This window comes from Charadrius vociferus, unplaced genomic scaffold (assembly GCF_000708025.1).
Source record: "Charadrius vociferus isolate BGI_N301 unplaced genomic scaffold, ASM70802v2 scaffold163, whole genome shotgun sequence".
In the NCBI taxonomy this organism is placed as follows: domain Eukaryota; kingdom Metazoa; phylum Chordata; class Aves; order Charadriiformes; family Charadriidae; genus Charadrius; species Charadrius vociferus.
In genome coordinates, this window is record NW_009648332.1 from 8,691,064 (window position 1) to 8,718,483 (window position 27,420).

At 54.6% G+C, this 27,420-nt stretch overlaps 2 protein-coding genes across 2 annotated transcripts in view; one reads left to right on the forward strand and one right to left on the reverse strand.

Moving 5' to 3' along the window:
* HYI (hydroxypyruvate isomerase (putative)) overlaps nucleotides 1-2,290 on the forward strand; it is a 3,820-nt gene extending 1,530 nt beyond the window's left edge. Inside the window, exons 2-7 of the mRNA XM_009884867.1 lie at nucleotides 883-997; nucleotides 1,144-1,222; nucleotides 1,377-1,426; nucleotides 1,599-1,668; nucleotides 1,860-1,994; nucleotides 2,202-2,290. Of these exons, the coding sequence (XP_009883169.1) occupies nucleotides 883-997; nucleotides 1,144-1,222; nucleotides 1,377-1,426; nucleotides 1,599-1,668; nucleotides 1,860-1,994; nucleotides 2,202-2,290 (538 nt within the window). The remainder of the gene's footprint in view (nucleotides 1-882; nucleotides 998-1,143; nucleotides 1,223-1,376; nucleotides 1,427-1,598; nucleotides 1,669-1,859; nucleotides 1,995-2,201) is intronic.
* Nucleotides 2,291-3,391: 1,101 nt separating this feature from the next.
* SZT2 (seizure threshold 2 homolog (mouse)) overlaps nucleotides 3,392-27,420 on the reverse strand; it is a 59,243-nt gene continuing 35,214 nt past the window's right edge. The window contains exons 44-71 of the mRNA XM_009884677.1: nucleotides 27,268-27,379; nucleotides 26,692-26,810; nucleotides 26,118-26,282; nucleotides 25,427-25,511; nucleotides 21,780-21,968; nucleotides 21,462-21,659; nucleotides 20,285-20,454; nucleotides 19,936-20,102; nucleotides 19,396-19,493; nucleotides 18,374-18,506; nucleotides 18,131-18,258; nucleotides 17,708-17,838; nucleotides 17,013-17,195; nucleotides 16,290-16,557; nucleotides 15,999-16,078; nucleotides 15,530-15,655; nucleotides 13,602-13,807; nucleotides 13,386-13,476; nucleotides 11,896-11,976; nucleotides 11,406-11,480; nucleotides 8,793-9,006; nucleotides 8,329-8,512; nucleotides 7,896-8,018; nucleotides 7,517-7,628; nucleotides 7,127-7,432; nucleotides 6,707-6,823; nucleotides 6,235-6,303; nucleotides 3,392-3,656 (exon numbers count right to left, since the gene is read on the reverse strand). Of these exons, the coding sequence (XP_009882979.1) occupies nucleotides 3,513-3,656; nucleotides 6,235-6,303; nucleotides 6,707-6,823; nucleotides 7,127-7,432; nucleotides 7,517-7,628; nucleotides 7,896-8,018; nucleotides 8,329-8,512; nucleotides 8,793-9,006; nucleotides 11,406-11,480; nucleotides 11,896-11,976; nucleotides 13,386-13,476; nucleotides 13,602-13,807; nucleotides 15,530-15,655; nucleotides 15,999-16,078; nucleotides 16,290-16,557; nucleotides 17,013-17,195; nucleotides 17,708-17,838; nucleotides 18,131-18,258; nucleotides 18,374-18,506; nucleotides 19,396-19,493; nucleotides 19,936-20,102; nucleotides 20,285-20,454; nucleotides 21,462-21,659; nucleotides 21,780-21,968; nucleotides 25,427-25,511; nucleotides 26,118-26,282; nucleotides 26,692-26,810; nucleotides 27,268-27,379 (4,074 nt within the window). The 3' untranslated portion in view covers nucleotides 3,392-3,512. The remainder of the gene's footprint in view (nucleotides 3,657-6,234; nucleotides 6,304-6,706; nucleotides 6,824-7,126; nucleotides 7,433-7,516; nucleotides 7,629-7,895; nucleotides 8,019-8,328; nucleotides 8,513-8,792; nucleotides 9,007-11,405; nucleotides 11,481-11,895; nucleotides 11,977-13,385; nucleotides 13,477-13,601; nucleotides 13,808-15,529; nucleotides 15,656-15,998; nucleotides 16,079-16,289; nucleotides 16,558-17,012; nucleotides 17,196-17,707; nucleotides 17,839-18,130; nucleotides 18,259-18,373; nucleotides 18,507-19,395; nucleotides 19,494-19,935; nucleotides 20,103-20,284; nucleotides 20,455-21,461; nucleotides 21,660-21,779; nucleotides 21,969-25,426; nucleotides 25,512-26,117; nucleotides 26,283-26,691; nucleotides 26,811-27,267; nucleotides 27,380-27,420) is intronic.

Genomic DNA, 27,420 nt, shown 5'->3' on the forward strand with positions numbered 1-27,420 from the left:
GCGGCGGGTGGGAGCCAGTTCGTGGCAGACGCTTGCGTGAGGAGCCCTGGCCCTCCGTTCCCCACAGCGGCTTTTGTCCACACCTCTGCACAACAGTCCCCGGGATAATCCTCCCTTTTTCCTCCCCGATTACACCAGTTGTTTCCCCCAGGACACCACAAGAGCTGCTTTATTGAAGGCCACACTCATCACGGCACAGCAGAGACTGCAAGAGATGCGATTAGCCTGGCACAACCCCCTTCAGAAAACCAACGCGGCCCTTTTATTGCATTTACTTTGCATCATGCTTTCCCTTAGAAACGCAGTCCAAAGGCCTGCGGGAGGGCATGGGCCAGGGGGGCCACAGGTTGCCCGGACCCATTAGCGCGCTCTGGCAATGGGCAGATTAAAGAGGTTTTTGTTTCCACCGTGTGCCTTTCCCAAACGGTCTCTGACGAGCCTTGTTCTCGCCTGGCCGTTGAGCTCTGCCGTAGCCCAGCACTGGCCCCTGTCCCCTCCCTGCTCTAAGCCGGCCAGTGGGGAGACAAAAGCGTCCGACCTGCCCCTGGCAGAGGCAGCACGCCTGCTGCCCCTTGTGCTGGCCTGGGGGCAGCCCTAGGAGCAAGACCCCAAGAAAGCTCCAGCTGGAGGCAGCTGGCAAAAGAGGGAAGAATCAAGGTCTGTCATTTATCAGGCAAAAAGTTTAAAGATGGCCCCCTGCCTACTGAGGTTGTGTCCCTGCAGCTCGCTGACGCCTGTTGTGCCTTCTACATGGGAGATGGCTCCTCTTACACCTTTCTGTGTCTGCTCCCTCAGCCTGGCCCCGTTTTCCATTGGTATTGTATCAAACCATCTGCTTGGAGACTGGAGCTGCTGCCTGTGGCTGATTCTGTGTGTCTGTAGGATCCACCTGATGGCTGGGCGGGTTCCCCTGGGCACAGACCGGGCAGCAGTGGCAGGTGAGATGGAAACCACCTTCGTTGAGAATCTCAGATATGCTGCTGACCTGCTGGCCCAGGTAAGTGGGGAACAGGTCCTGCTCCGTGGGTGCAGCTCTTGGGGTACCAAGGATGGAGAATCGCCCACCGGCCTGGCACGGGGAAGGAGCGCTGCCTGCTGCAGAGGTAACAGGATGCTCCACAGGGTGACATTACTGTGTTGCAGGAAGACATGATAGGAGTGGTGGAGCCTATTAACAACCGTATCACTGACCCTTGCTACTTTCTCAACACCCCGCACCAAGGTAAGGCAGACATGTCTCCCCAAAGTTTCCTTCAAGGGCGGAGAAAGATCCCCAAAGTCTGAAAGGCAGGAGGTTGCCTTACCTGCAGGGAGATGCTGAGGGAGCACAGCTGATGAAGGGGGGGTCTTGGTCTCTCATTTCTTTGTACCCTTAGCTGCTGCCATCCTGGAGAAGGTGGGACGGCCCAACCTGAAGCTGCAGCTGGTGAGTCAGCATTGAGGATCTTCAGGGTCCACCCTCCACCAGGGAACCTTGCGCAGGCCCACAGGGGAGTCTCTGGGGATGTGGGGAGGGACAGGGGGGGACCGTAACACAGCTGTCCTTGACTGCTCACTGCTGAACAGCTGTGCTATCCATCTTCTCTCTCTCCCCACAGGACCTCTTTCACTGCCAGATCATGGATGGGAATTTGTCACGCAACCTGGAGACATACTTCCCACTCATCGGTAACACTGCACCCAAACCAGCTCCTCTATGGCCATGGGGCAGGAGTGGCTTTGAGATGGGGCCCTGTTGCCCCACACTCTGCTGTGGCTGGCTGGGGGTGTGGGGCTGCTCTTGGGTCACCTCGTCCCATGGCTAGAGAAGGTTGCAGGCAGGGCTGCCTTGGGCAAAGCATCTCCCATTCCCTCCCTAGGTCATATCCAGATTGCACAGGTGCCGGGGCGGCACGAGCCCGACAGCCCCGGGGAGTTGAACTTCCCCTACATCTTTGAGCTCCTGGAGTCCCTCGGCTACACTGGCTACGTGGGGTGTGAGTATGCCCCAAAAGGTGAGTGGGCCTGTGGGCGGTCTGAGCCCCAGCGGCAGGTCCCAGCATGGACCAGTTGACTGGGGACTGTGCGGAGGCAGGCAGGCCCTGGGGAGTGGGAGGGAGCGGGCATCAGGGTTCCTATCTGGGGATGAGAGCCCTGCCCAGAACAGCAGCTGCTCCAGCCTGCCTGGGGGTGTCAGCAGGAGACCTTGTCTGTCACTGCAGGAGACACTCTGGAAGGTCTGGGCTGGTTGCGCTCGTACTGGGAGAGCAGAGGCCTACAGCATGGTGGGACCAGCAAGGCAGCAGAGTAAAACAAGGAAAACATTGGAATAAACGTCAAAGCAATGGCTTAACAGGGGCGCATGTTTGTCTTCTTTATGACTTAGGGCAAAGTTAGGAGCATCTATGTCATATTGTCCTTCCCCAGGCCCTGCTGGGCCAGCCCAGGCAGTTGGACCCTCTAACTCAAGCACCATCTGCAGCATGTCATATTTGGGGATGGCTTGGGCACCACCGTAGGTGACTTGAGATACACAGTAGCACCTTCACCTGCAGTCTGCAGGGATGTCCAGGGAGAGGTTTCCAGTTCCCCCTGCTGGGAGGAGCAATCTCTCTTTGAGAAGGGCGCAAATGTTCCCAGTCCAGCTCCAGCTGGTGACTGGAGTTGTGTGAAGAGGGCTGGGGGCTTCCAAATCCCGCAGTTCTCGATGATGCTGCCACTGCCCAGCGCTGACCCCACAGCAGGTGGGGAAAAGTGAAGCAAGCAGCCCCCTCGCAGGCTGCCCGAGCCAAGGTCCCGGGCTGGGGGCTGCCGGCCCACGGACACTCGGGGCTGACTGCCCTGCTGCTCCTGCTCTGGAGCAAGTATGAGACCCCGGTGCAAACACAGCCAGCCCCACAGCCAGGGCTGCCTCTGCATCGCTTTTCACATCCTAGCCTACGGCACGTGAGTGGGGATCTGGTTCAGTTTATTTCACAGATACATCAATGGCTTTAAAGTACATCTCCATAAAACTTTCCCCTGGTCCAGTTCACCCTTCCTGTCCCATTCGGTGCTCTCCTGATGAAAGCAAAGGGCCAGAAGTGGGCAGCCTCACTGTCCAGAGCCCTGAAGTGCACGAGTCTTTCCGCCTAAAGCCAGAGTGCTGTGCGGTGCTGCCCTGTGCAGAAGACGTGCTGTGTACACTCCTCCGTGCCTTCCCGGCAGACAGAACTCACCTGCAGATGCCAAAGCCATGTCCCTGAGAGTCGCTCTGCTTCAGCCAAGCCACACCTGCCCTTGTGGTTCGGTTCAAAGTCATTCAGTATCAAACCCACCGAAAACAGTGCACTGAGGGCCACACTAGCCAGCAAACGATGGAGGTGCACATCCCCAGGCTCCTCTGTTCAGTACCTACATGTGCCACTAGTGGTGCTGCCTGCAGTGCCGGAGCACAGGTCCCCCCCGAGACCCGTTCTTCCCCATCGTCACCCATGGCACAGCCACGCCGAGAGGTCCAGTATACGCGTTGCTCCAGGATGCGGGTGCCAGTGCTAGAGCAGGCCTGTCCAGAGGTTGAAGCAGGCAGTGTTGATAACTGACTCCAGGTGGTGGTATGTGGACACAAGCTGCGGCAGAGGGCTCTCGCTGTTCTGGGGCTGCACTGGGAACGGCTCCCGGAAAACCACGGTGAGGCTCTGCTGAGAAGGAGGAACAGGTCAGGGGACAGGATTCAGACAAGAACTGTGCCCTCCCTAGCCCAGGTGCGCCGGCACTTTTTTGGCAGTGTCAGGCAGATAACTGGGAGAAGTCCCAAAATGCCAATGGCACAAAGTTAGTGCCTCTTTCTGTAACAGAGCATGTTTGAGCCTCCTCCCAATTTTCCTGGTGGAAACAAGGTGCAAGGACTTGCCCGCTCACTCTGTCCCAGCCCCCATGCATCTGCAGTTATACCAACCCCAGCAGCAGCCTCAGGAGAGGAGGGGATCCTACTGCCTCCACAGTAATAAGGGCTTCCAGGGAAATTAGAGGGAAATTTCTTCTTCTAAGGCAAAGTGTAGGAGTGCAACAAATGAGGAAGGGGAGGAGATTAAACATAATAACTGCAATTCTAAAAATAAATGCTGGCTGCTCCATTCTCATTAGTGACTGTACTGACAAGGCAGGGCAAGGGCAGAGGGGAGCAGAGAAAAGGGTTCAGAAGAGAAGGCTGCAGAAACTGAAGCAGAAGAAAAACGTTAGCGACTCAGTGCACCGAGATCAGTGTCATGGAAGCAAGACACGGGGACTGGGTGTTCTCCAGAGCTGAAAGGCAGCACATCTAGTAGCCACGGTCCTCTAACAAACTCATAAAGCCATGAGAACAGCTGTGTAACTGCAAAACAGCAAACGCGTCACCATCATTTAAGAGGGAAGAGAAAGAGATTTGTGAGCCTAACTCCAGCAGTGTGCAAGGCTTTGGAGCAGGCTTGGAGAGAATGAACCAGGAGGAAAGTGCAGCTCGGCGTTACCAAAGTGATGTGCTAACACTACAGTTCTCTTTGATAAGGTAGTATTTCTAGACAAAGGAATCATGGTATATCTTATCTGAGCTTCAGGAAGGATTTGATGTAGTGCCACATGGGAAATTTAGGTAAGCTGAAAAGATAGGAATTAACACAAAAATTATAAGGTGAAGATGGTAGTGCTGAAAGGGGAGGTAGGAGAAAGGCTGGAGAGAGGTTACAAGTGGAGTTCCTCCAGGACAGGTTCTGGGACTCGCGTTGCCTAGCACTTTAATGAGTGTCGCACAAAGATGAGGAGCGTGCTGATAAAATTTGAGGCTCTAATACAAAAGAGGATTGGGATAATGCAAAAAAAGCCCTGGAGACTTTTCAGAAGCCACAGGAATGGGATGAATGTTAAGTGCGAAATACAAGGTGAGGAACACAAAGGATTTCTGTTATAAGATGGTATTCACTGGGAGAGGTACTGGGTGTACCATATCAATGACCACAAGGTGACACAATGACCAGTAAGACACGAACGTGAAAAGGCAAATACCACCCTTGGCTGTACCAGAAGCACCAGGCAGGGACAGAAAAGCCTTAGTGCAATCACAGAAGGCTCTGCTGAGACTCCTAAGGAATGCTGGGTGCAGTCCCTGACACCAGTATTTACAAAGGCTGACCTGAGCCCTGAAGGGCTCTGAATGACAATGAAGCCATTGGAGAAGGGAAGGCAGGCTTAAGAGCTTGGCTAGATTAACACAGCAACGTAGAGTTAGCAAAAATTCCACTTTCAGATGTGGAGGTGAATCTAGGGGACTCGGGAGGAAGACAGTACCCACAAAAAGCTCTGAGCCACCACTGGCCTGAAGAGAATAGAACTGGCCACAACAAAAGCTCAAGCACAAAATGGGAAGAGGTCTTCACCATCAGGTGGCAGGAGGCGCTGAGCAGCCTTCCAGCAGGCACCACCTCTTCTGTCTCCCTTACCTGCTTTTAAGACAGAGTGTGATTTATTTACAAAGGGATCAGTTATGCTGCAGTCTCTGCAAAAGCCTCAGTGTGGACTGAAACCTCTTGTGGATCCCTTGTTCTCACATGCAGCTGCAGTCCCTGCGACACATCCTGCACTCTGCCTGGGAACACAGCTCAAAGCAGAGCGTTTTTTTCCTCAAGTCCAATGAAGGTCAAGGCCTGTGCGGGTCTGCTGGAACCCTCACAGTGCAGGTCCCCTTCCCTTCTGCCCAGGTAAGAGCAGTCTGCAGCACTGGCGACCCCTCCCAGCCAGACCCAGTGTGCTCTGGCTTTGGACTGAATACACAAGGACTCTCTAGCCTGGACAGAGGGACAGCTGAGAACACGATCCAAAAGCAACCCTGTGAAGGAAAAGAGCATCAGCTGCTCACTGTTTTCCAATACAAGAACAGAGGGGAATCACACAAAAAAGCAGAAGGAGGTTCAAAAACAATCCAAGGAAGGTAGCTCCTCACCTACATTGTACCTGCATCACGGAGCAGCAAGTCAGGGGAAATCACAGATACCACAAATTAACCAAAGCAAATAAAGCTGCGGAGGGCTATTAAATAAATGCAAAGACCACCTCTGGCTCAGGGCAGGCCTGGGCCACAGTTTGTCAGATGTTGGGACAGTAATTGGGAAAGGTGTTAACAAGCTTCTTGACTTGCTCTTATTCTCCCCATAGGCACTTGCCCTTCGTATCTGCTGGATGAATCTAGACAGACTCCTGGCCTGAGCCAATATAGCTGCTCTTACGTTCCCAAGTTCTTACCGTCTTTCCTGAATGGGAATCGAGAAACACAAGAACGAAGCAATCCGTGAACTTCTGGTTGAGCACAACCTGTCAAGAAAGCCACAGCACACATTGCAAAGGAGATAGCACAAACCGCAGGACAGGGATACGAACACCATGCACCCAGGGATGTGCTGACGTGCAGGACGAGTGGCATGATAGAACCGTGAAGATGCAAGTCTGCCTGGCTCACAGGTGCCACTGCCACACCATAGGGATATACATGGCATGAGGCTCTGGGTGTGACGAGTGTCCTGCCCTCCTGGGGGCAAACAGACACTGCTGTACCACACACCTCATGCTGCACCAGCGGTAGAGTGGCGAGCAACACCATGATGGCACCCACGTTGTCCTGACAGCGTGTGCCAGGCTCACGTTGTGAGAAGCCACAGCAGGCTGGGCCCTGGACAGGGGAGAGAGGCTGAAGGGAATGTGACGGACTCTATCCTACCAGGTACTGGGTGCCGGTTTCAGCGTTGTGGAAGTGCCGACAGCTCTGGGGAAAGCGGCTCAACAGCACTTTGATGAGGCTCTGGTACCAGGAGACTGTCATGGTAAGGAAGCATCCCTGTGGGCACGGAAAAAGGCTGATTTTAGCGTCCCTCTAGCCATGGCACCAGCAGCCATAATGCTACAGCAGCCTTCAGACCCCAAATCCCTCGCAGCCCCCTGAGGCATGCTGATCTTGGGCTATTCACTCTCCATAGACAGGTCCATGCAGCCTCCTCTTCCCCTGCCAGCTAGGGGCTATGTTCCTGCCTCTGTGTTCCCACCAAACAAGAAGAGAGGTGCTCTGTAGGCCCTTCACCTGGCACCCCACTCCATCCCCAGAGCAAAACAGCAGCTGCTGTGCACCATCCCTGCTGCTCACCAGCTGGGGGTCGACGTCAGCAATGGATTTCCCATGCACGGCATCGAGCAGCTCCTCCAGCTCCACCAGTGAGAGCTTGCCCAGCTTCAGCTTGTCAGAAGCCAGAGGCTCCAGAAGAAAGAGGCGCTTCCAGAGGTTGTCCCTGCGGCAGTGGCACTTGGCCAGCTGCACCATGCTGCTGAGCTGCTTCTGGGCTGAGGCCACCTCAGAGGCCAGCAAGGGGAAGAGTGGTGAGGTGTAGAAGAGCCCTGGCCCCAGTTTGACTTGCGGGCCCCCTGCATAGAATTCGCCGCTGTCCTCCACGTCCTGCCACAGCTCCCGCTCTGCTGGCTGCTGCTGCCCCAGGCTCGTCTCTGGCTCCGCTGCCTCCCACGCTGCCCGGCCCACCACAGGCTCCAGCACATCCCTTTGCAAGCGTGGCAGCTTCTTGAAGCGCCGCATATCGGCTGTGAGCCGGGGAAAGAGCTCCCGCTGGCTAGTCATGATGACGTAGAAGCGCAAGCTGAAAGCAGGAAGACACTTGTGACCTGGGGAAGGGCTGCTGCCTTCTCAGCTGGGCTGCAAATGAATCACGGGCTTCGCGGTCCCTGCCAGTAAGGCTGTTTCTCTGCCCAGACAAGGACGGACACCACACTGCCCAGTTCCCTGCAAGGATCTTCCCCAGACAGCAAACCTGCTTGTGATGTCCCAGACAGAGCCAGTCCCTCCCAGAGCCCTCCTCCCCAGCCAGGAAGCTTTTGTGTCATGTCTCTGGGCCCCCAGTGCTCACCGGAGCATGCGTCTCTCTGCCTCGCTCTGCTCCTCAAATGGTGCTGCACTGTGACACACCAGGAGGGACACATCGAAGTCATCGTGATGACGCAGACCTTCAGAGTCTTTGTAGGAGCCCGAGCTGGGAGCAAAAGCACATCAGTATGAATGGGACCTCACTTTGTTCCCCCAGAGCCCTTGGTCACAACAGAACCATTGGACATTGGGAGTTTGACACAGCAGGACTCCTCAGAAGTGCTATGGGAAATGTCAAATGCATGTGTACACGTGCACAGCACCCCTGTTGGCCACCTCAGAAAAGCTGGGCAGAACTGCTGCCTGGCACTATGAAGAACAGTCAGCTTTGCTAGCACCTTGGGGCAATGTCCCCAGGACCACGGGGTGCCCACCAGTTTCCGGCACCTCCAGGAACTTGCAGCAGATGCACTCACCTGTTCCAAATAGAGACCAGCGCATACTCGTTCTGCTCTGTGCCTGGTGTTCCCTTCTTGTTGTCGTTGCCCGTGGCCGGCCGGGCCATGCGTAGGGGTTTCATGTGGTAGGTGTTGGCGTGGTCAGCGATGTAGTTGTACAGCTGGTGCGCAGTGATCATGTTGGTGGGCAGGGCCAGCATGCCTAGCAGAGGAGGACACAGTGCTATGACAGGAGCTGCTCAGTGCCTCTTACCTGGTGTCCTACAGACTACTCTGGGGGACAGAGCTCTAGAGTAACCCGCCTCCATTCCTCAAAAGGGCAGCAAGGACTACCTCTGGAGCTGAGCCCCTCTTATCAGCCTCTCACTGTTATCTCCCTGGATACTCCCAGGGTCGGGTTTATTTGTAAAGTACTTGGGAACCTTTTGCCAAGTTATGGGCTGGTGATCAACCCCAGACTCATTACATGTTGAGCTGCTCACCTTGGAAAACATGGTTGCGGCCAAATTTGGGGATGTCAGGGTGGTGGGCAATGAAATCCTCCAGGAAGCTGGTGAGATGGTAGCCCTGGCGGAGGGTCATGTGGGAACCCAGTAGATACTGGTGGACTATACGCAAGTGGAAGTCATAGCTGAATGAATGCACGTGCATGAGGTCCCGCACCTTGTCACACTCCTCCGTGAAGAGCATGGAGAGCTGTGGAGGGACAGGGAGTCAAGGCAGGAATGTTACCAGGAACCTCACACCCTCCTGCAAAGCCCTGCTGACAGCAAGGCATGCCAGAGCCAGTGAAGCCACCCCTGCCCTGCCCAGACACCAGAGCAGGATGCAGCCGAGAAGCTGTGTGCGCAGTGCAAATAGCAGACCTGCAGGCCTGGCCTCAAGGGATCCAGCTTGGTGGCTCCTTGCACACTTGACCTCACTCCTGGTCTCCAGTAGCAACATGGACTGATCAGCACTGACTCCCTTTTGGCATGAGGCTTCTCCCCCCCCTTTGAGCTGAAAGCCACAGGGCTGTGAAGGAGGACACAGCCTCCTTTCAGCTGAGTGTGGCTCTGCAGTGCTTAGTCCCCAAGAGAGTACAGGACACACTGGGGCTGGAGCCTCAGCAAGTTCTGCATCTACAGACAAAGACTGACACCTTGAATGTCCTTTGAGAGCAGGAGGCAGCACAGGGGTCTGTGAGGAGCGGTTGGACCCAGAGATGGGCCACAATAGAACTGCAAATGTCATGTGGTCAGTAACTAACAGGGACCCAGGCTGGCTGGTGGGAAAGCAGATCCAGCGGTGGCTGGTGTGTCATAGCTGTGCCTGGAGAGGATCCCTCTGGCACACGGCCATCAGCTCTGCTCAGCGTACCAGTCCTTTACCTGGGCAGCACCAGCCTTCACACACACACCCCTGGCCATGCACCCACCACAACTGCAGCTACTGTGCCAGAGGACAGCGTTGGTGGAGGTGTCGGCATTGCCCTCATGTCAGGAGCTCACAGTTTTACTTTCAGCTCTCTGACCTCTTTGGGCAGTTGACCCACACCATAATCCCCTGGTTTAAGAAGGGGGCAAGCAGGGAAAACCAGCAGGCAGGGGGCACAGGCTGCCCTCGCTCTCTGAATCACCTGCATTGCTGCTGCCATGAGCCAGAGGGCAACGCACACAGCCAGCAAGGGCCTGGAGAGGAGCCTGTAGCTCTGTCCCAGGAAAGGCAGGGCGAAGAGCAAGAAACACAAGGCGCTGCCCCCACGCCGGCACCCGGGGTCTACCCCATCCTCCTCCCAGGCTGGGCTGCCCACTGTGGCATGTACTGCTACGGAAGGCACTGGCGCAGGAGGCAAGAGGCAGCTCCCACTGCCGGGCGCTGGGGCAGGAAGGGTGGAAGCACAGCCAGTGGTAGGTTCGGTCCTGCACTGGCAGGTCCTGCTGTGCCCAGCACGGCAGTGGGAAGAGAGGACGTACCGCAGACTCAGAGACGGAGCTGGGTCCCATGCAGCTCTTGCTGCGAGCTCTGGCTGTAAGAGTGCCCTGATGGAGAGAGATGCACAGCCAGTGGGAAGAGGGACAAGGCACTGCCCAGCCCTGTTCCTGCATCCAGCCTGTCCTGCACAGGCCCAGGGTGGGACAAAGGGAGAGAAGGGGCAGAGGAACCCAACTGCCCCACCTGAAGGAACTCTGGGCTAGTCCCAGCATGTGGGAAGGCTGGCCAGGCTCCTGCAGCAAGCCCCACGCCTCTCACCCACTGTTCCCAGGGCCACCATTCCCACTGCAAAACCAGGCAAAGTCTTTTCCCAAGTCAGCCAGAGAGAGCCTGGATGTTCCCAGCAGCGCCAGCTGCAGCCTGGTAACCCTGCCCTGTGCACATGCGGGCTTCCCAGGAAAGGCTCAGCAAACCCTCAGGCGAGGTCCTGGCAGGCTCTAAGCTTAGGAGAGCCGCTCTTGGCATATATTGGACACAGCCTTGCTACAGAACCACCTTGGAAAGGACAGTATGGTCATGCACACCTCCTGCCTCAGACAGGCTGGGGCTGGGCAGCCTCTAAGCAGCCACCCAGTGCCCTGGGGACAGGCAGGAGACACTATGACACACCGAAAGAGAAGGGAGCAGGCAACCCCATGGTGCTGTAGAGCAAGGCACAGAGGTATCAAGAACCAGGGCTCGTGGTGCAGAAAGTGATCTCCTCCAGCAAAGGGCAGCCATCCATGTTCACAGATCCCAGCTCCCATTCTGCTTCCCTTTTGTTCCAAGGGAAGCAGAAAGCTTCTAGCTCTCCATGCACTGACCTTCCCTGGAGCAGTCATCTTTTGACAGAATTGCTCCTGTTCCTCCCCAGCCTGCTCTGTCTTGCTCTCCAAGCTAGGGCAAGAGTCATCCTCTTGCCAAACCTCCCACCCTCTTTCACTGCACTTCAGATGTGCTCAAGCAGCAGGCCACAGAGGGCACGTGGCTGCAAAAGGCTCTGCGCTGTTCTGCTTTTCCAGGAGGAGGGAGCAGAGCTCTCCAGAACTTGCTGCACCTGAAATGCCCACTCTGTCCCAGAGATCGCTGCCTCTCCCAAAGCAGACCCTGACGAGCACCGGCTGTGCCTGCAAAGCCATTACCTGGGAGTTCACAGACTGACCCATGGGGATCCGTGAGCACTCCAGCGCATACTGCTTCACACAGAAGTAATAGCCCTGGAAGAAAGAGTACATGAGCACAGCACAGACCTTGAGCCTCTCCAGTGAAGGAGAACAGTCCCCATGCTTCACCCTCTGGGCTGGGTCCCAAACACTATTGCTCCATGTTTTGTCTCCCCTGCTGTCTGAATCATGCCGGCCCAGCCAACACACAACTGAGCACAGGTCACCCTACCTGGTGCTGAGCCCTCGCATCGTTTATTAGCGCCCCCCTCCAGGCAACTCTTACTGCTCTGAGCCCTGCAGAACCATCCCTAGATGATCCACAGTCCTGTAGGACCATGGAAGAGGCAGGACTAGAACGGAAGAATCCCATGTCCCTGCTGCACTCCTCCTCATCACTTTCTTTGTCACCTCTGAAGACTGTCCTCAAACCCCCAGAGATAGTACTCTGTTTCTTGTTTTTCCTTACCTGGAAGGCCAACTCCATCAGCACAATTCCACCTGGAAGAGCTCTCTGTAGATGATAGGTGGCAACAGCAGGGCTTGTGCTCTGGGAAGAGAAGGACAAAGCTGAAGAGGCGCTCTGGCACAGGAGACCAGCCCACACACTAGAGTGCAAGGCTGCCACAAGGCTCTGTGGCAAAGGTGGAAATAGAGGAGCCTCATCAACCAAGCACCCTCGATGGAGGGAGGAGGGCAGACATGCCAGAGCTGACTGTGAAAAGAATTCTAACAAACCTTCCAGAGAGCACACCAGGCACACTGCTCCCTTCACCTCCTGCTTACTCAGGACAGGGTGTCTCTAGAGTTTGAGGACACTGTAAGCTGAGGGATGGTGCTGCTCACAAAACCTCGCTCCCACCTTTCCCAGCTGAGCATTCCCGAGACCATCACATCTACCTGACACAGCAACTATCAAAGGCATCCAGTCTGGACTCAGAGCTTAGCTGCCAGCAAATTCACTTTCCCCCTGTTGAGTTGTTCCAGTGGATTGCTGTCTTCTCATTCTAACTGCAAGGTGTTGTCTTGCGCACAATCCTGCACCAACATCAGCCAAAGGTAGGTGCCAGGAAGGTGTCAGAAAAGGGGGAGCAAATGCTGTATGCTCCCATCATCCCTGGGTGATTTCACGAGCCACAGATGGTTTCTGCCTATCCAGCAACTCAGACAGATTCCTCTTTCAGGTACTTACCTATGCTCTCTTGTAAGTTCTTGTGTTCATAAACTCCACGTAAGCCCTTAATGTTCACAAAACCTTTTGATAAAGGCCACTGTAACCTGCTGCACAAAGAAACACTCCCTTTTGCTTTGAAACTGGCTCCCAATACTTTCATTTGATGGTTTTAAGGTGTTGTATCGAACAAGACAGCAAGGAGTCAACACCTCTCCACCCCTCCATGTTAGCTGTGATTTGTTAGAGCTCTGTCCTGTCCCTCCCTAGTTGCCACTAGAAATGAAGACTCTCAGCCTGGTCTCACAGTAAAGCCATTCTGGGTTTATCTTCTCTGATCTCTTCAACTTCAACACTCATCTCACTTTAACTCAAGATCCTTCTGTCCCAGAATTGCCCTTTACCATAGATGCTAGGGCTTTTCTGACAGGTAAACCTCCAGAATCACACCCAAAGGCAGCTGTCCTGGCCCCAGGTCACCCTGTTCCTCTTCTGAGCCCTCTCCAAGTTATTGCCATCCTTTTGAGATTTGCCCTGGTTCCACCGAGTCCCAGGAAGGGGCTGCAGGAAGACATGCAGGAGGGCAAAGAGGTCTCATCTGACCCAACATCCCAAAGATGGTGTCGGTCTAGACAGACTCTTTTTTTTTTCTTTTTCTTCTTTGCGCTTCCTCTGCCCTCTCACATCTTTTCTGTCTGAAACCAATTCAAAAGCCAAACAGGAGAACTGCCCCACTTCACAGCCTGCCTTCCATCCCAGTCCCGCCCCTCTAACAGACATGCACTCACCTTTGGACTCCCCTCTGCTTTCGGCTTCGTGTAGGAAAAGGACCCTCTCCCTTCCACACCCATTGCTGCCAGAGCTCGGATCCGGCTTGTGCTACTGGAAGTGACAGCAGAGAGAGCCTTGAGCAGGGGAGTCAACATCTCCTGTTGTGTCAAACCAGGGCATAGCTGAGTGTGTCAGCCCTTCTCCCACAACAGGGTTCCCACAATGTCACTGACCTGCGAGTGGTGGGTGAGGGTGGCCGCACCTGGACCAGAATGAAGCCCATGCTCTGCAGGTACTGGATGTATTGCTGCAAGAAGGCATTGCACATCTCCTGCAGCCAGGGCTCCTCCTTCACCTTGCAGGGCAGCGCTTCCGCTGAGTCACAGCTGTGGCTGCGGTCCCTCCCTGAAGCTGTAGAGTCATTTGAGCGGTGGCGCTTCTGGAAAAGAAGATAATTTCCTAAGGGGACTTGCTGTGTCTGGGCCCAGCAGGTGACACTCCCTGGGACACCACCAGCTGCTCTGGTGGTGCCAGAGGGCACTAACAGCTGGTTACTCAAACACCATCCTAGCGCATGTGCTGAAACACAAGATCCAAATTTTACTCAGCCATAGACTGACCTAAGAACAATTCAACAGACTGAGGGAAAAGGCACCCTGGCAGAAGGGGATAATTCACATACTCCCCCTGCAGAACGGCTTCCACAAAGTTTTAATGGCTCACAACTGGTTCATGCAAGGCTCAACAGAGCTTCAGCTCCTATTGCCACAGTAAGAGTCCAATCCCCTTATGAATTCTGCTGACTTCTCAGGATTTACTAGTAGTTCAGTAGCACTGAATAGCAATAGTGTTTCCTTTCAACCATTTTCAGTTCTCCTTTTGGTGTCCTGAATACTACTTGCCTTTGTGCTGTGAGAGATGGAGGTTTGTTTTCTTGATCTCTCTACTTCAAGCCTGTGGCTCTTTTACATATTTCTATCTACCCTTTCATTCACCTACCACAGCAGCAGTCTCTTAATCTGGGGTCTCTCTGGCTACTCTCTGACCTTCTCTGAGTCTCTCTAGTTCAGTGCCTTTGCCACAAGATGCTTGGTCTCACACTTACTGTCCATTAATACACCAGTATTTTACAAACGTCTTAGAATATTACCCATAATACTAACACCCCTTTCTGATGTACTCTAAACAGTTTGCCTTTTATATGTAACTGTTCACAAATTGGAGAAATCCACTGACCTGTCTGCTCTATACAGGCTCTGCAGTTAGTGTACAATACAAGAGGAGTTCAAATTTCTCTCCACATTGTACTCTGTTTTACTGGGAACCAGGGCCCAGCTCCCACAGTATCTCTCATTTCACAGGCTACTCAGGTCGCTCTCGAGTTTCTTGCAGTCTTTTTCTGTTCTGACCAGTGTGAACAGCCGCACAGCATTGCAAAGCTTGACATCTCATATGTACCGCGATAAATGATCTGGACATACAGAACCCAATACACAACCTTGAAAGCCCTGCTGCCAGGCTCTTCAAATTGAATAACCAATTTTCATTTCGCTCTGTTCCAAAAACAAAGTGAAGTTTTCATTCTGTGATGATACTTTTCCTTTCTCTTGTGAGTGCTCAATTTCTGTAGCAACCTCTGTTTAAAGACCATGTCAGAATCCTTTTGACATTTAGAGAAATTACAACAGCTTGTTATTCCTTTCTGACACACATTCAGACTGTGAACAGCCGGTGCAGGATCTGCACCGGTTAGAGCCTGTCAGGTTGCAACCTGCTCAGGATTCAGCTGGTTTGCTTTCAATTGTTCTAGCTATTTGCTGGGTCCAGGCAAGGTTTACCAGGTCTGGCTGCTGAATGCATACAGTGAAGTTTTGCTTCCTCAACAGATGAGCATGAGACAGAACTCCCTGATGGCTTTGCTAGACTCAGCCCTGAATACCCTGGGTAGAAAACGGAAGCCAGTCTTCCCCAGGGATGATGTGGCTGCAGGAGAAAGGCTTTGAGGACCCAAGGATTTTCTCTGCCTCCATCTTACAGAGTGCAAATTCATCCTGTAATGCAGGGGTGAGCTCAAAGCAGCCCTGTCTTGGGAAAAGGCTGCAAAGCCATCCTTTGCCCCATTGCACAAAGCTCAACCCCACTGGCACTTGCTGACACTCACCTTCCCCTCTACCTTGCCCTGCTGGTCAGTTTGGATTTGCTGCCGGAAGGCTGGGTCAAAGAGCAAGGGGGTAGCACAGTAGTGAACCAGGCGTGAGGACTGCTTCAGGGTCTCCAGGTCCGCCAGCTGCACAGCACAAGAGGAACACGGTTACAGCACACATCCCTCGTCAAGCCTGGGAACAAGCTGCCACAACACCATGCTGCTGCTCAAGTGGCGATCAAACTCTAGAGTGAACACCGCAGCTTTATAGCCAGTACTGGGCAGCGAGGCCCCTTTCCCAAGTCTGGTGCTAGAGCCCAGCAACCCCAGAAGTTCAAGTGGAGAGCACTGCTGCACTGACAAACACCATCCCTGGTGTACACCCTGCTCTGAGCTCCAGTGCTCCCCTTTGCCATAGGCAAGCTGGTGCTCCCAGGGCGCTGTAAGAAGGCCCAGCCTGCCTCCCGCCCGCCCGGGCTGCACTCACACTGATAGGCATGTTGGACTGTGCCGATCTCTGCTGCCAGGTAACAAAGAGATTCTCAATCTTCATCTGCTTCTCCAGTTCTGGAGGGAAGAGAGCAGCCACAAGAGTATCAAGCCACAGCCCCAGGTAATGCCACTCCATTCACTCCCACCCTACTCAGGCCATAACCCATCCCCTCACAGCACCCTGGCAGGAGCAGCTGAAAACTGTTCCCTCTGCCAGAACTCTTGTTCTGCTCTTTCTGAGCTCCTTTTCCAGGAGGCTTTTGTGACATCAAGCCCCTTGCTTTACCTTTCCTCTCCATGCTCTTGATTTCCAGGAACTGGGCCCCATGCCGAGACACGGGGTCAAAAGGTCCCAAGTCAGGCCCATGGGGTATGCGCTTGATGGTGGTAACATCCCGCAGAGCTTCATCAAAGGGCACCACATCAGGATGGAAGTGCAGAGGCGGTAGGCTGCGGGCGGAACTGCTCAGCCGGCCTTGTTCCTTGCTAGGTGGGGGGCTGGAGCTCCGGATCAGTGCATCCACCTCCAAAGTGGAGTTCAGGAAAGGATTTGGCTCCTAAGCAAGTAGACACAGCCATGAAAGCCTCCTTACTGCCAGCCTTGGAGCAAGGAACCACAAGAACCGAGTAAACCCAATTTTAGCCATCTGCAGACATCTTTGTTAGCCTTCTCCATCACCATTCCCAAGGAGAGCAGGCCTTGGCCCAGCAGGGCACTGATGTACAGTGGGAAGCCCATTCCCCAGCCTCCTCCACCCTAAATAATCCAGTCACAAACGGGTGCTGCCAGCTGCACGATCTGGCTTCCCTTTCCACCTCTGGCTGTCTCCAAGAGCAGACAGCAACAGCCTGGCTGGACATGGCCACAGCTGTACACACGAGCACCTGGTGATGCCTTGCCAACTGGCATACAAAAGCACACAAGTGTCTGCAACCTTCCTCAGACTCCCAAACTGCCAAGACCCCTCCTGAAGAGGACAGGACTGCCCTGCCCGGCAGGGTGCCCTACCTGCTTGCTGTCCTCATGCCATGGTGTGTCCATGAAGCAGTGGTGGTGGAACAGTCCCAGCTTCTGGCTGAGCAGGCAGTGCACGATGTGGGACCGGGCATTCTGCCACTGCAGCAGACGAGTAAGGGAGCAGTTCAGGTTGGCCCCGAGGTCTGGGGACCAGTTGTAGGTGTAGAGCGTCAGCTGGAGAGAGAGGAGGAGGAAGAAGGCTGAAGGACCTGCTCAGAGAGGGCCTGCATGGTGACACAGGCTGCCCCCAGGTGCTCAGGGTGGTACTTGCTGCAGCCAGTTTCAGATGACAAGGCTGGGACAGGGAGAGTGGCAACAGCTCGTTCCCAGCCTCCCTGCTAACAGGCCACAGCAGTGGTGGCGGTATTTGCACTGGCAGCACAAGTGCCCAGTCTGATATGGGCCTTGCTGTGGGTAAAGAAAGGGCACTTTCAGTCCACAGTGGGGCAGCTGAAGTCAGAGACAGTGAGGGCTGCTGCCCCATAGCACTCCCCAGAATGCTGCAGGGAACCCCCAGCTCTGCTTGCAGCACAAGCAGAGACATCCTGCACTGCTGCTTTGGAGGGCTCCTGCCTAGGAAAGGCTGGTTGCCTGCGGAAGCATTCTTCCTCTCCTCTTTCTATCCCTGGGCCAGTTGGGAACAACCTGGCTTTCAGAAAACAACCTCACACAGGCACCACTGCTACCTTTTTGTCTATGATCTCCATGAAGAGGAACCTTTGTCGGGGCGCCAGGTCTCGTCCAACAAGGTTAGGATCAGAGCCTCTCTCTGCCGAGCTGAATTCCATGGCCTCAAAGCGCTGGAGTCCTTTGTGAGCTGGAAGAAGCCAGAGTTATAACCCTCAGCACCAGTTCATCCCGCTCTTACATCCCACATGCCATTAAGGTGCCATGACAGGATGTTGTGCCACACTATGGCTCAGCTCATCTGAAATATGCAGTTATAAGCAAATTTGAGAGTAAGGGCTCAGGAGCTGAAAACAGACAACCCACTGCCCATCTCTGGGCACAAGCAGTCTGTCTCAGCAAGGAGGGGAACCCTGCTCGTACATCTCCCACCCCAAGAGCCCCCCAGCATGCAGTTCTGTGGACCCTGGCCAGGCACTCACCCTGTTCTGTGCTGCAACGCCACTGCTGGAAGTTGCGTCCCAGCAGGATGAAGTGTCTGACGGCTGCAGGGCGAGGGCTGGAGCTCTGACCAGGCTTGTAGGGCAGGAAGGTGGTGCCCCGATGGTAGCTGCAAAGAAGAGCACCAAAAGGTGGCTGACAAGTAGAGACATGGGAGTAGAGGCTGGCACAGCTGATTGGCATTTGCTGGTGTCAAACAGTTCCCTATGAAACGTGTTACTCACCAGATCTGCTCAAACACCTTGACAGTGGTGTCGCTCGCCAGGGCAGTGACCAGGCTGACCACTTCCACCAGGATGGAGGACAGGAGGAAACGGGACACAATCTCCACTGAGCACTGCTGCACTGATGGGCATCCTGCACGGAAGAAGTACTGTAGGACAAGGTTTCAAGCTGCCCCAGAGCCAAGCCCTGCCCGCCTGGGCAGCAGAGAGGGCTACGGGAGCCCCGTTGCAGGCCTGCTGCCCAGAGCAGGTCAAGTTCCTGCCTTGCCAGGGACTGAGGCAGGCAGAGCTAGAGAACAAGGACCTGATATGAAGGAGAAGATGAAGGCTGAAGTAACCCCTGGTTTCAAGCTCTGGCTTGAAGTGGGACCTGGATCAAACTCCCTGCATGCTCTGAGCACAGCACTTTATTCCCCCACTTATTCCTTTTTCCCTGGCTTACTCCTCACTGGAGGAGGAAGACAGCTCTACCTTGCCAGCAGGAGACGTACACTGATGTGAGAGCTATCCAGAATGCAGCAACAGGGCAGCCACAGACCCAAATCCCACCACATGAAGGGCATCCCTCCTCTCTCCCTCCCTTCAAGAGTGGGGGTCTCCCATACAGCTTCACAGTCCCAGGGCATATTGCAGAGGCTCAGATCCTCCCTTCCTGCTACACCTGGGAGCTAAATCACTACCGCAGCTGCTGGTGGAGTCTAAGTCTCTCCAAAGCAGTTGCAGCCAAGTCCAGCAAACCCTGGACTTAGAGCATGGCAGACACAACCACAGGCCTTAGCAGGTTTGTTCAGGTGCACAGACACATGCCATGACTCCTGCCACAGCTTTGTAATGCAGATGCTGGCCCTGAGACCAATCAGACTCTGGGGAGGTTTGGAGAGAGACAGGGTGTGTCCCTAGGTAGAGATCGGCAAGGGATGAAGATGGCTGGCTTGGTGCCATACGAGGACCTGTCCTCAAAGCTCTGGGTAGAAAGGCCCACTCCCAGCCTATCTGGAGGAGCTGGGGCCTGAGACACATACCCAGGTTGTTCATGAATGCCATCCACTGCTGGCAGGTTTGACTGAAGAGTGGGTGCATGGTACCTACATCCCCTTCTTCCAACTGGCAGGCTCGGCGCCTAGGAAGAGGAAAGGGAAGCACAATTATACCAGATCAGTCAACAGCAACAAAGTGCAATGGTCCCCTCCCAGCCCCAGAGCAAAGTGCAGGTAGCCTCCGTTTTGGGTTGTTACAGCCCTCGAGCTTGGTCCTTCTGGGTCAGTAGCCATAAGAGTGTCAGGTGTTGCACAGGGCCCCACAACGCAGCAAAGGGATCTCTGGCAGGGAGAACTAGCAGTGCTCCCAGCAGCACTGGAGCAATGACGAGCAAGGTTTTGTGTGTGGAAGGCAGCTCCCCAGCTCCCCTAACTGGCTGTGTGAGGGAGAAACTACAAAGAAAAGGGATGTGGTCCAGAGGGTTGAGACACATATAGAGCCAGCAGGATGTCAGGCTGCGGAGCAATGTACAGCAGATGGAGGGAAACACCACCCCATCTACTTGGCCTGCAGCACGTGCTTGCCTCTGTGCCTGCTCCAGTTCAGCTGTGGCTGAGGCACGATCCTGGCTCAGGTGCTGCTTGACACTCTCAGTCTTGTGTCGCCGCCTCGTGCGAGCCTCTTCTGGCCTCTCCAGCACAATGTCATCTGTAGTCTTGGGGCTGCCCAGCTCCGAGGACTCTGCCTTGCTCTAGGGAGAAGGGGGTGAGTTAAGGCTGTGCACCTGCACAGCCCAGCTAGCGCCCTGATCTCAGAGTCCCCACTACCAGCTCAGCCCCCCAACTCCAGTCAGACCCCTCCTTTCTGTTCCTCCTGGCCCGATGCACCATAAGGACTTAGAGGCCCTGCTCCCCACTGGTCCCTCAACATTACCAGCATGTCCCAGAAGCTGCGGCGTCCCAGCTTGCTCGTGGGTGTCACTGGCTCCCCAGAGCTGGATGAAGGGGCAGAAGTGAAGTGCAAGGGTGGAGGACAGCTCCTGCCAGCCCCAGCAGTGGTCAGGGCCAAGCCCTTGGTCTCCGACATGGTCCTCCTTAGACCTCCTGTGGAGACAGAGCAAATCAGACTCCAGAGCATCCCACTGCCACACACCTGGTATCCCCGGTGTACCCCACTGTGGCTGGCCAGAGCCTGGCTGAAGAGAAGGGAGATAGCCCTCAGCAACACCCAGCAAAGTAGATTCAATCTTGGGAAGCAGACACACCTTTAAATATCTCTTCTGTCCCTAATTTCTGTAATGCTTTTTCCCTGAGACATCACACAGCATAGCTTGCAGAGGGGAGAGTGGCTTCCTCCCTGTCCTGGTTTGAGCAACACAGGACTAATTTCTCTTCTAATACTTGGGAAGACTGCACTTTTAGAAGACTCTAGTGTTTGAATTTCTGAAAATATTTACTTTATAGCCAACTATGCTGTGTGGATTTCAAGGTCTCAGTGTCTTTGAGCTTGCTAGGTGCAGGGATAAGGAAGAGCGAGACCCGAGCACTTGACCCAAGCTGGCCGACAGGATTATTTCATACCGTGAACGTCACATTCAACATAAATTAGAAAGTTTGCTGTGTAGTGCTCTCTTCCTTGATGGCTGCCATCCTGAGACCTTCTTGCCCTGGTGCTGGACCCCTGAGGCCTTCCCTTCCTCCCAGATCCGTAGCACTCGCAGCGACCGACATTTGCTGTCCGCTGCTGGGAGCGCACAGCTTCCTACTGATACAACTGGCTGAGTATAATCTTTGTATATTCTGTATTGGTATCGGGATCAATATCGGTTCTTTAGTGCTATTAATGTTAATTATCTTATCCTATTCTATTCAATCTGCATATATTTCAATGCCCAGGTTTCCTTGTTTTTTCCCTGATTCCCCCTCCTGGGTGGGGAGGGCTCATCAGACAATCTTTCTATCACCTAAGCAACAATAAATTGTTATGGGTTTCTCAAACCATAACACTCCCTCCCAGCCCCCTCAGCCGCAGTTCCCCCAGCACAGCCAAGCTGAAACAAGCAACGAGTCTGGCTGGGAGCTCGGGATGGCTGCCCCGGCCGGGCTCTCACCCGCAGAGCTCAGCTCCTCCAGGTCCGCGGCACCCAGGGGGCAGGCGGCTTCCACGCAGAGTGGGGCTGGCAGCACGAGGAACTCCATGATGGCATCGCAGAGAGCATGGCGCAGGGCCCCACGCAGCTTCTCCGACAGCTGCAGCAGGCTGATGTTGCCCTTCTCCCAGATATCCAGGCGCACCAGCACGCAGGGCTCTGCGGGTAAGGGCAGTCCTGCATGGCTCTGCATCCCCACATTTGCTGGCCCTCCTAGGTGACCCAGGGGATGCGGAGGCAGCAGAGAATTGGCAGCTTGTGACCCGTTTCATTTCCTACCTGAATGTAGGGCTCCAGCCTCTGGCTGGTGCCTGCTGACCGCAGTGAGGCTTTCGAAATCGGCGTCCTGCAGCAGGCCCACAATGGGCGAGGAGGAAGGCAGCTTCAGAGGGTCAGGTCTCTCCCCGTGGGGCAGCGAGGTGGGGCTGCCGTGCTCATCCACAAATGTCAGTGCAATGCATGCGATTCCTGCGGGGGACAGCCCGAGACAGCCTCCGTCAGCCCAGCACTGGGTGCACCCTACAAGTCCCTGTCTGCAGCCTGCCACCCCGCACCTGGGACTGTTGTGTCACCACTTGGGTTGCACAGTGCCACGTGGCAGGCAGGACCCACGGGAGGGGATGCAGCCAGGGGAGCAGAGGCTAGCTGTGCCCACGGGGAGACAGGGGAAGAAGCATGGTGTCTGGCACAAGGTGTCCCCACCATTCCAAGAATCTCTCTCCTGCAGCATCACAGCAGTTTTCACCTTGTCCTGCAGGAGCTTCCTGGGTTATCCAGTCCCATATGCAAGGGGAAAGTATCTCCATTTGCCCCGGGAGGGCCTTTGTGCAGAGAGATCCAGGATGGGGCTCACCATCCCTACAGTCTCAAGGGACAGAGTACAGAACCCAGACACTCTCCAGCAGCCCTCTCTAGGCTATGAAGGATCTCAAGTCCCTGCAGAAGGCAGATGACATGTTGCAGATTACACTCACAGCCCCCTCCCCATGGTACAAGATTTGATCCTGAGGCCTTCTCCACACACTCCTACCAGCAAGGCTGGGGACAAAGCAGATGTAGTATTAGCCTGGAGTTGCTGCAGAGTAAAATTCAGGCCCTGGCTGTAGCATACCTACGCTGAGCCCTACGCACACATAACAGGACAGTTCAGAGACACAGAGAAGCAGCGTGGTGCTTGCTCCACAGCCTGTGCGCTGTGTCCCCTGGGCCACACAGAAGGAGAAGCCCTGCTACAGACCACAGAGGAAACAGGACTCACTCCCTATGGCCCAGCTTGCTGGCCAGGGCACCAGGGAAGCAGCAGCAGATGCAGTTGTGAGCTCCAAACCCCATGCTGTAAATCTAGATGCTCCCACCCCCTTTCAAAGCCCCTTGACCAACTAAGCCAGCGCTCAGGTGACTGGATGGCAAAGCTGCCCCAACACTGCCAACGGATGTGGCCAGATGCAGACCACCTCAGCCCCACAGCACTGCTGAGTCCACACCCCATCCTTCTCCACCCTAGTGACACCAGGGAGTGACACCAGACTCGCTGCCACAGAGCAACCAAACTGCACCCAACTGGATCCGCAGTACTGCATGGAGGATGGGTGCCCTCCTTGTGCTGAGACAAATCCAGCCACAGCAGACTGCGCCCAGGTGTAACCAGCAGCACAAACATCTGGTCTCCATCATTCCTAATGAAGCGTAAGCTCTGCAGCAACCTTTCCTCCAAGACATGCCAGATGGAAGGGAGAGGGCAGTGGGATGGAGAGAGCTGCTCCCAAAGGAGAGAGGCGAACATTCAAGTCAGAAGGCAGCTCACTTGCACTTACACTGAGGAAAGGAAACTAGACCTATGAGCACCTCTCCACTTGAAGAAAAGTACAGGAGTTGCCTTATCTCAGAGGTGCTCTGCAGCAGGCTGTGACATGTCTCTTCCCCAGACAGGCACAGGAATAATCCCTTACCCAGCAAATAATGGAGAAGTTCGTAATTTCCTAAATATCAAAGGTAGAGGGGACCAGGACTTCACTCAGAACAGCAAATCTGCCGCCCAGGACAGCGAGTACGAGCTTTCCCAAGCAGACTTTCTCCTTTTTAACAGTAAAGAGCACAAACTCCTCATCTGTCTGGCTTGGCAGTCAACCCTGGACCCACCAGAATAACAGTGAATATTCATGCAGGTAATGGCAGACTAAGATGTAGTTATTCCCCTCTTCTTCTCCCAGATAAACTCCCACACTGAGCCCCTTCAGCCTCCTCCTCTCTAGCAGGTTTCCCTATCATATCCATTCTGTAGCTCCGCTCTGCTTCAGTCTGTCTCAGGTGAGGACATGAGAACAACCAAGCACAATGTCCCACGTCCTCCTCATGCTGGGACACGTGCTCTAGAGAGGGAGCACCCACAGCAGTGCTTTCAAGCAGACCAGGTCAGCAGCCTCAGGAGCAGACTCCTCCTTTGCATGTGCTTCCTTGAGACAGAGCTGGTTTGCCAAGCAAATGCCAACCACTCAACAGCTGGCTCAGTCCCTCGGGGCAGAGATGACGACTGCCCCTGCCTCACCAGCAGAAAGGCTAGCCTCCCCGCTGCAGGGAACAAGGCTTCCAGTCTTGTCACAGGAGCATGGAGAAGCTGAAATGCAACCACTAAATCACAGGTGAGAAACTCAAGAAACTGAGCTCTGGGACTATGGGAAGAGGTAAGTTAGCAAGAGCTGCCAAGGACCTTTCTGCCTGCTGCACTGGAGTTTGGCTATGTACTCATCCGTTGCATCTCGTGGAGGCGTGGGGTACTAGGGAGCTGTAACCTCCCATCTGTGAGGGACGCTGAGTCCCCTCTGACTCAGGCTCACTAAAATACAAAGTACACATCTAGTGGTGCCCGGGCACTCCAGCCCACTGGTATGCAAGGGAATCCCCCACCCCAGGACAGAGCCACAGGGAGAGTGATGATGCTACACCCTAGAGCATGAAACCACACTTGAAACATCGTGACCCGCCTTCCTCAGGGAGGAGATGCCTGTTTGGACCTGTGGGGAAAAAAGGGTGAAGGATTTTTGGAGTTCACTGCTTGCAAGCTAACAGGGCAGCACACGGACCCTCGGCAGCTGGGGACTGCAGAGCTGCCATCTCAGAGCAGCAGGTTCTGTTTGCTCATTTATCCAGCCAGCAAAAAAAGAGGAGGCTCAGCTAAATGGACACACATACACAAACACACAGAGGAGTCACAGCTGAAGCCACAACACGAGGAAAACAAGAACAGCAGGGACCAGAAGGGCCAGGGAGCTGCATGGGAAAGGGAACCAGAGTAATACTTGGAGCCACAGGTGCTACCTTGGAAGTGGGAGAGTGGAAAGAGGTGCTGCACAAGGTCCGACATGGTACCTACATAACAGAAGAACATTCAGATGGTGCACAAGGGGCACGAGACACACGATGGCCAGGTGACAGACCACATGGCCTGGACAAAACACAACATGACAGCCTGCTGCAGGATGGGCCCTATCCAATCCCTCCGCCAGCAGTCCAGAGAAAAGAGCAAGGATGTTACCCCCACAGCCTGTGCTTAGTTGCTACCCCTTCACGGTGATGCTCCAGCAACAATTGTCCCTCCTCCATGCTCCAGCTCCACCGAATCTCTGTGCCCCACACTTACTGAGGTCTCACACTGTGTCTTGCCCCCACAGCTAGTGGAACCTAGAGCTGCTTCCTACGGCAACAGGCCAAGCTTAGCAAGTTGCTCTGTGGGAGGCCTTGGCTCGCTCCACCACACACGCAAAGGTGCGCAGTCCCCCAAGCACACGCCCTGCCCACCTCCCAGCCAGCAGAGGAACACGTTGCCCTGACACTGGCCCTCCTCAGTCACTCAGAGTTCTTCAATGTGGGAAATGGCTCTTCATCACGCAGCCCCATACCCTGTTTCAGAAATTAGTTGAGCACAGTACCTTTGCCACCAGTGCCTTGGCCACCTGGCTTGTTGTACAGGTAGAGATCCTGGTCAGGGATGCTCCCACTGTGGTTGAAGTAGTGCTAAGGAGAGCAAGGAAGAACGGTGACAGAGTTGCCTTAACTGGAAGCAGAGGCCCATGTGTGCGCAGAGCTCATCCCCAAACCTCTAGCAAGTAATCCAGATCTACTTAAAACACTTGCCAGCACAGACTTGGCCACTGTTGGCAGAAGGACCCTCCTACAGCTCTGTGAAGGGTTATACGGCACTACACATCTGGTCTCACCTTCTAAACTTGCTATGACCATGTAGAGGAGGTGGGTAGTTGCTCCCTAACTTTTATTACGTTTCAGTCTGAGGGAGCCACGCAAGGAACCAAGCTCAGCTTTGCAAGGGGGTCTTCTCCCATGATCCTGGGAGAAGAATGTGGGCATGAGCTTTGTCGCTACTGCATTTTGCCCAGCAAGTGACCACTTGTATCAAAGCAAGGCCTCTCCAAGTTTATACTGGGCCAAACAGGAACTGCTCATAGTCCTTGAAACTCCTCCAGGCTTCAGTATTTGGTGTCAGTTCCTCTCTGACACAACACGGCAGAGCTGGCAACATAATGACCACGCTGCCCCAACAAATGCTCCCAGCAGCACATAGAAGCTGGGCAAACTACTGGCCCAACTCACAGCCCTCCTCACCTTGAAGTGGTGCTCCACGTTGCTGTCAGTGTACTTTGGGGTGTGCAAGAAGATGAGCAGGTTCTGGCGCAGATAGTAGGCCACTGCATGCAGCCAAGGCAGGGCGGAGGGTGGCAGCGTGAACTGCAGGACCTCTGTGGGTGGCGTCCCAGGGGGCTGGATAAACTGCAGAGAGAAGGCTTTAAAACTCAGCTGAGACTAGCAGGATACCCTGGGGCTCTAACACTGATCCAAGTTACACCAGCTGGCTATGCGAAGGGAGAGTGTGGTGGGCAGAGCTCAGGTCCACAGACCATATGTCCCTGGGACACATGCAGGCAGGTGTTCCAGGGGTATTTGCAGGGAGGCCCTGCCATGCTGCAAACCCCAGCAAAGGGGATCTCCCACCTACCCTGGCACCCGCACAGTATACACCTCGGTGAACGCTAGCCTGAGCAAGCACTGGAGCAGGGAACGGGAAGCAGCAAACTGCCCTGGCCTTCCCTGCCCTGGGGCAGGAGAGGCTGAAACAGGTCAAAAAGTAGGAAAGTGTTACGGCCTCTGGGATGAGCAGAGCAGATATCCAGTGAGGTACCTCCACATCTGCTGGGGTCAGCTTGCAGTTCCGCACCAGCATGACAGTGATGATATCCAGGGTGGCCTCATCCAGGCGTCTGCGCAGCACTTTCACCAGTTCATCTGTGATCTCAGGCCCTGACAAGTAAGCAGAGGCACGAGCAGCTTTTTCACCCCATCCAGTAAGAACGAACAGAGCAACCCCTCCCTGCCTGGTCAGGATGTACCACCCTCACAGTCACTTTCCACAGGGAACATATCTTTCCCCGCCATCAATTTCTTCAGGCATCTTTTTCTACCTGTTCATGATCACAAAAGACTGCTGGTGCAGCAGGCAAAGACAAATGCACTCCTGCATAGGGAAAGTTGGCATAAGCCACCCAGTCTACAGGAGGTTTCACTGTGGGCCACAGATCGTCTCCCCACATTCCCATCCAGACAGAACGGAGAGCACCTCTGGGCTAATGAAAAACCAGCTTGCTCTGGAGGGAGATACTTTCTCTGCTCTTCAAGCCAAGAGGGCAGGGGCTGGAGCTCTATTCCTCTGCTTTGCATCGGCACAGTCCATCCGCTGGCCAGGTGCCATAACACTCACCTGCTGGGGCAACACCATGGACCATCAGCTGGATGTGTCTGTCCACCTGTCCCACAGGGCGGGCAGAGTCCACACTACGGCACGAGACTGTGTCCAGAGAGGAACGAGAGCCCTGGAGAAGTAAAAAAAAAGCCACACGGAAGTCATTTCCAT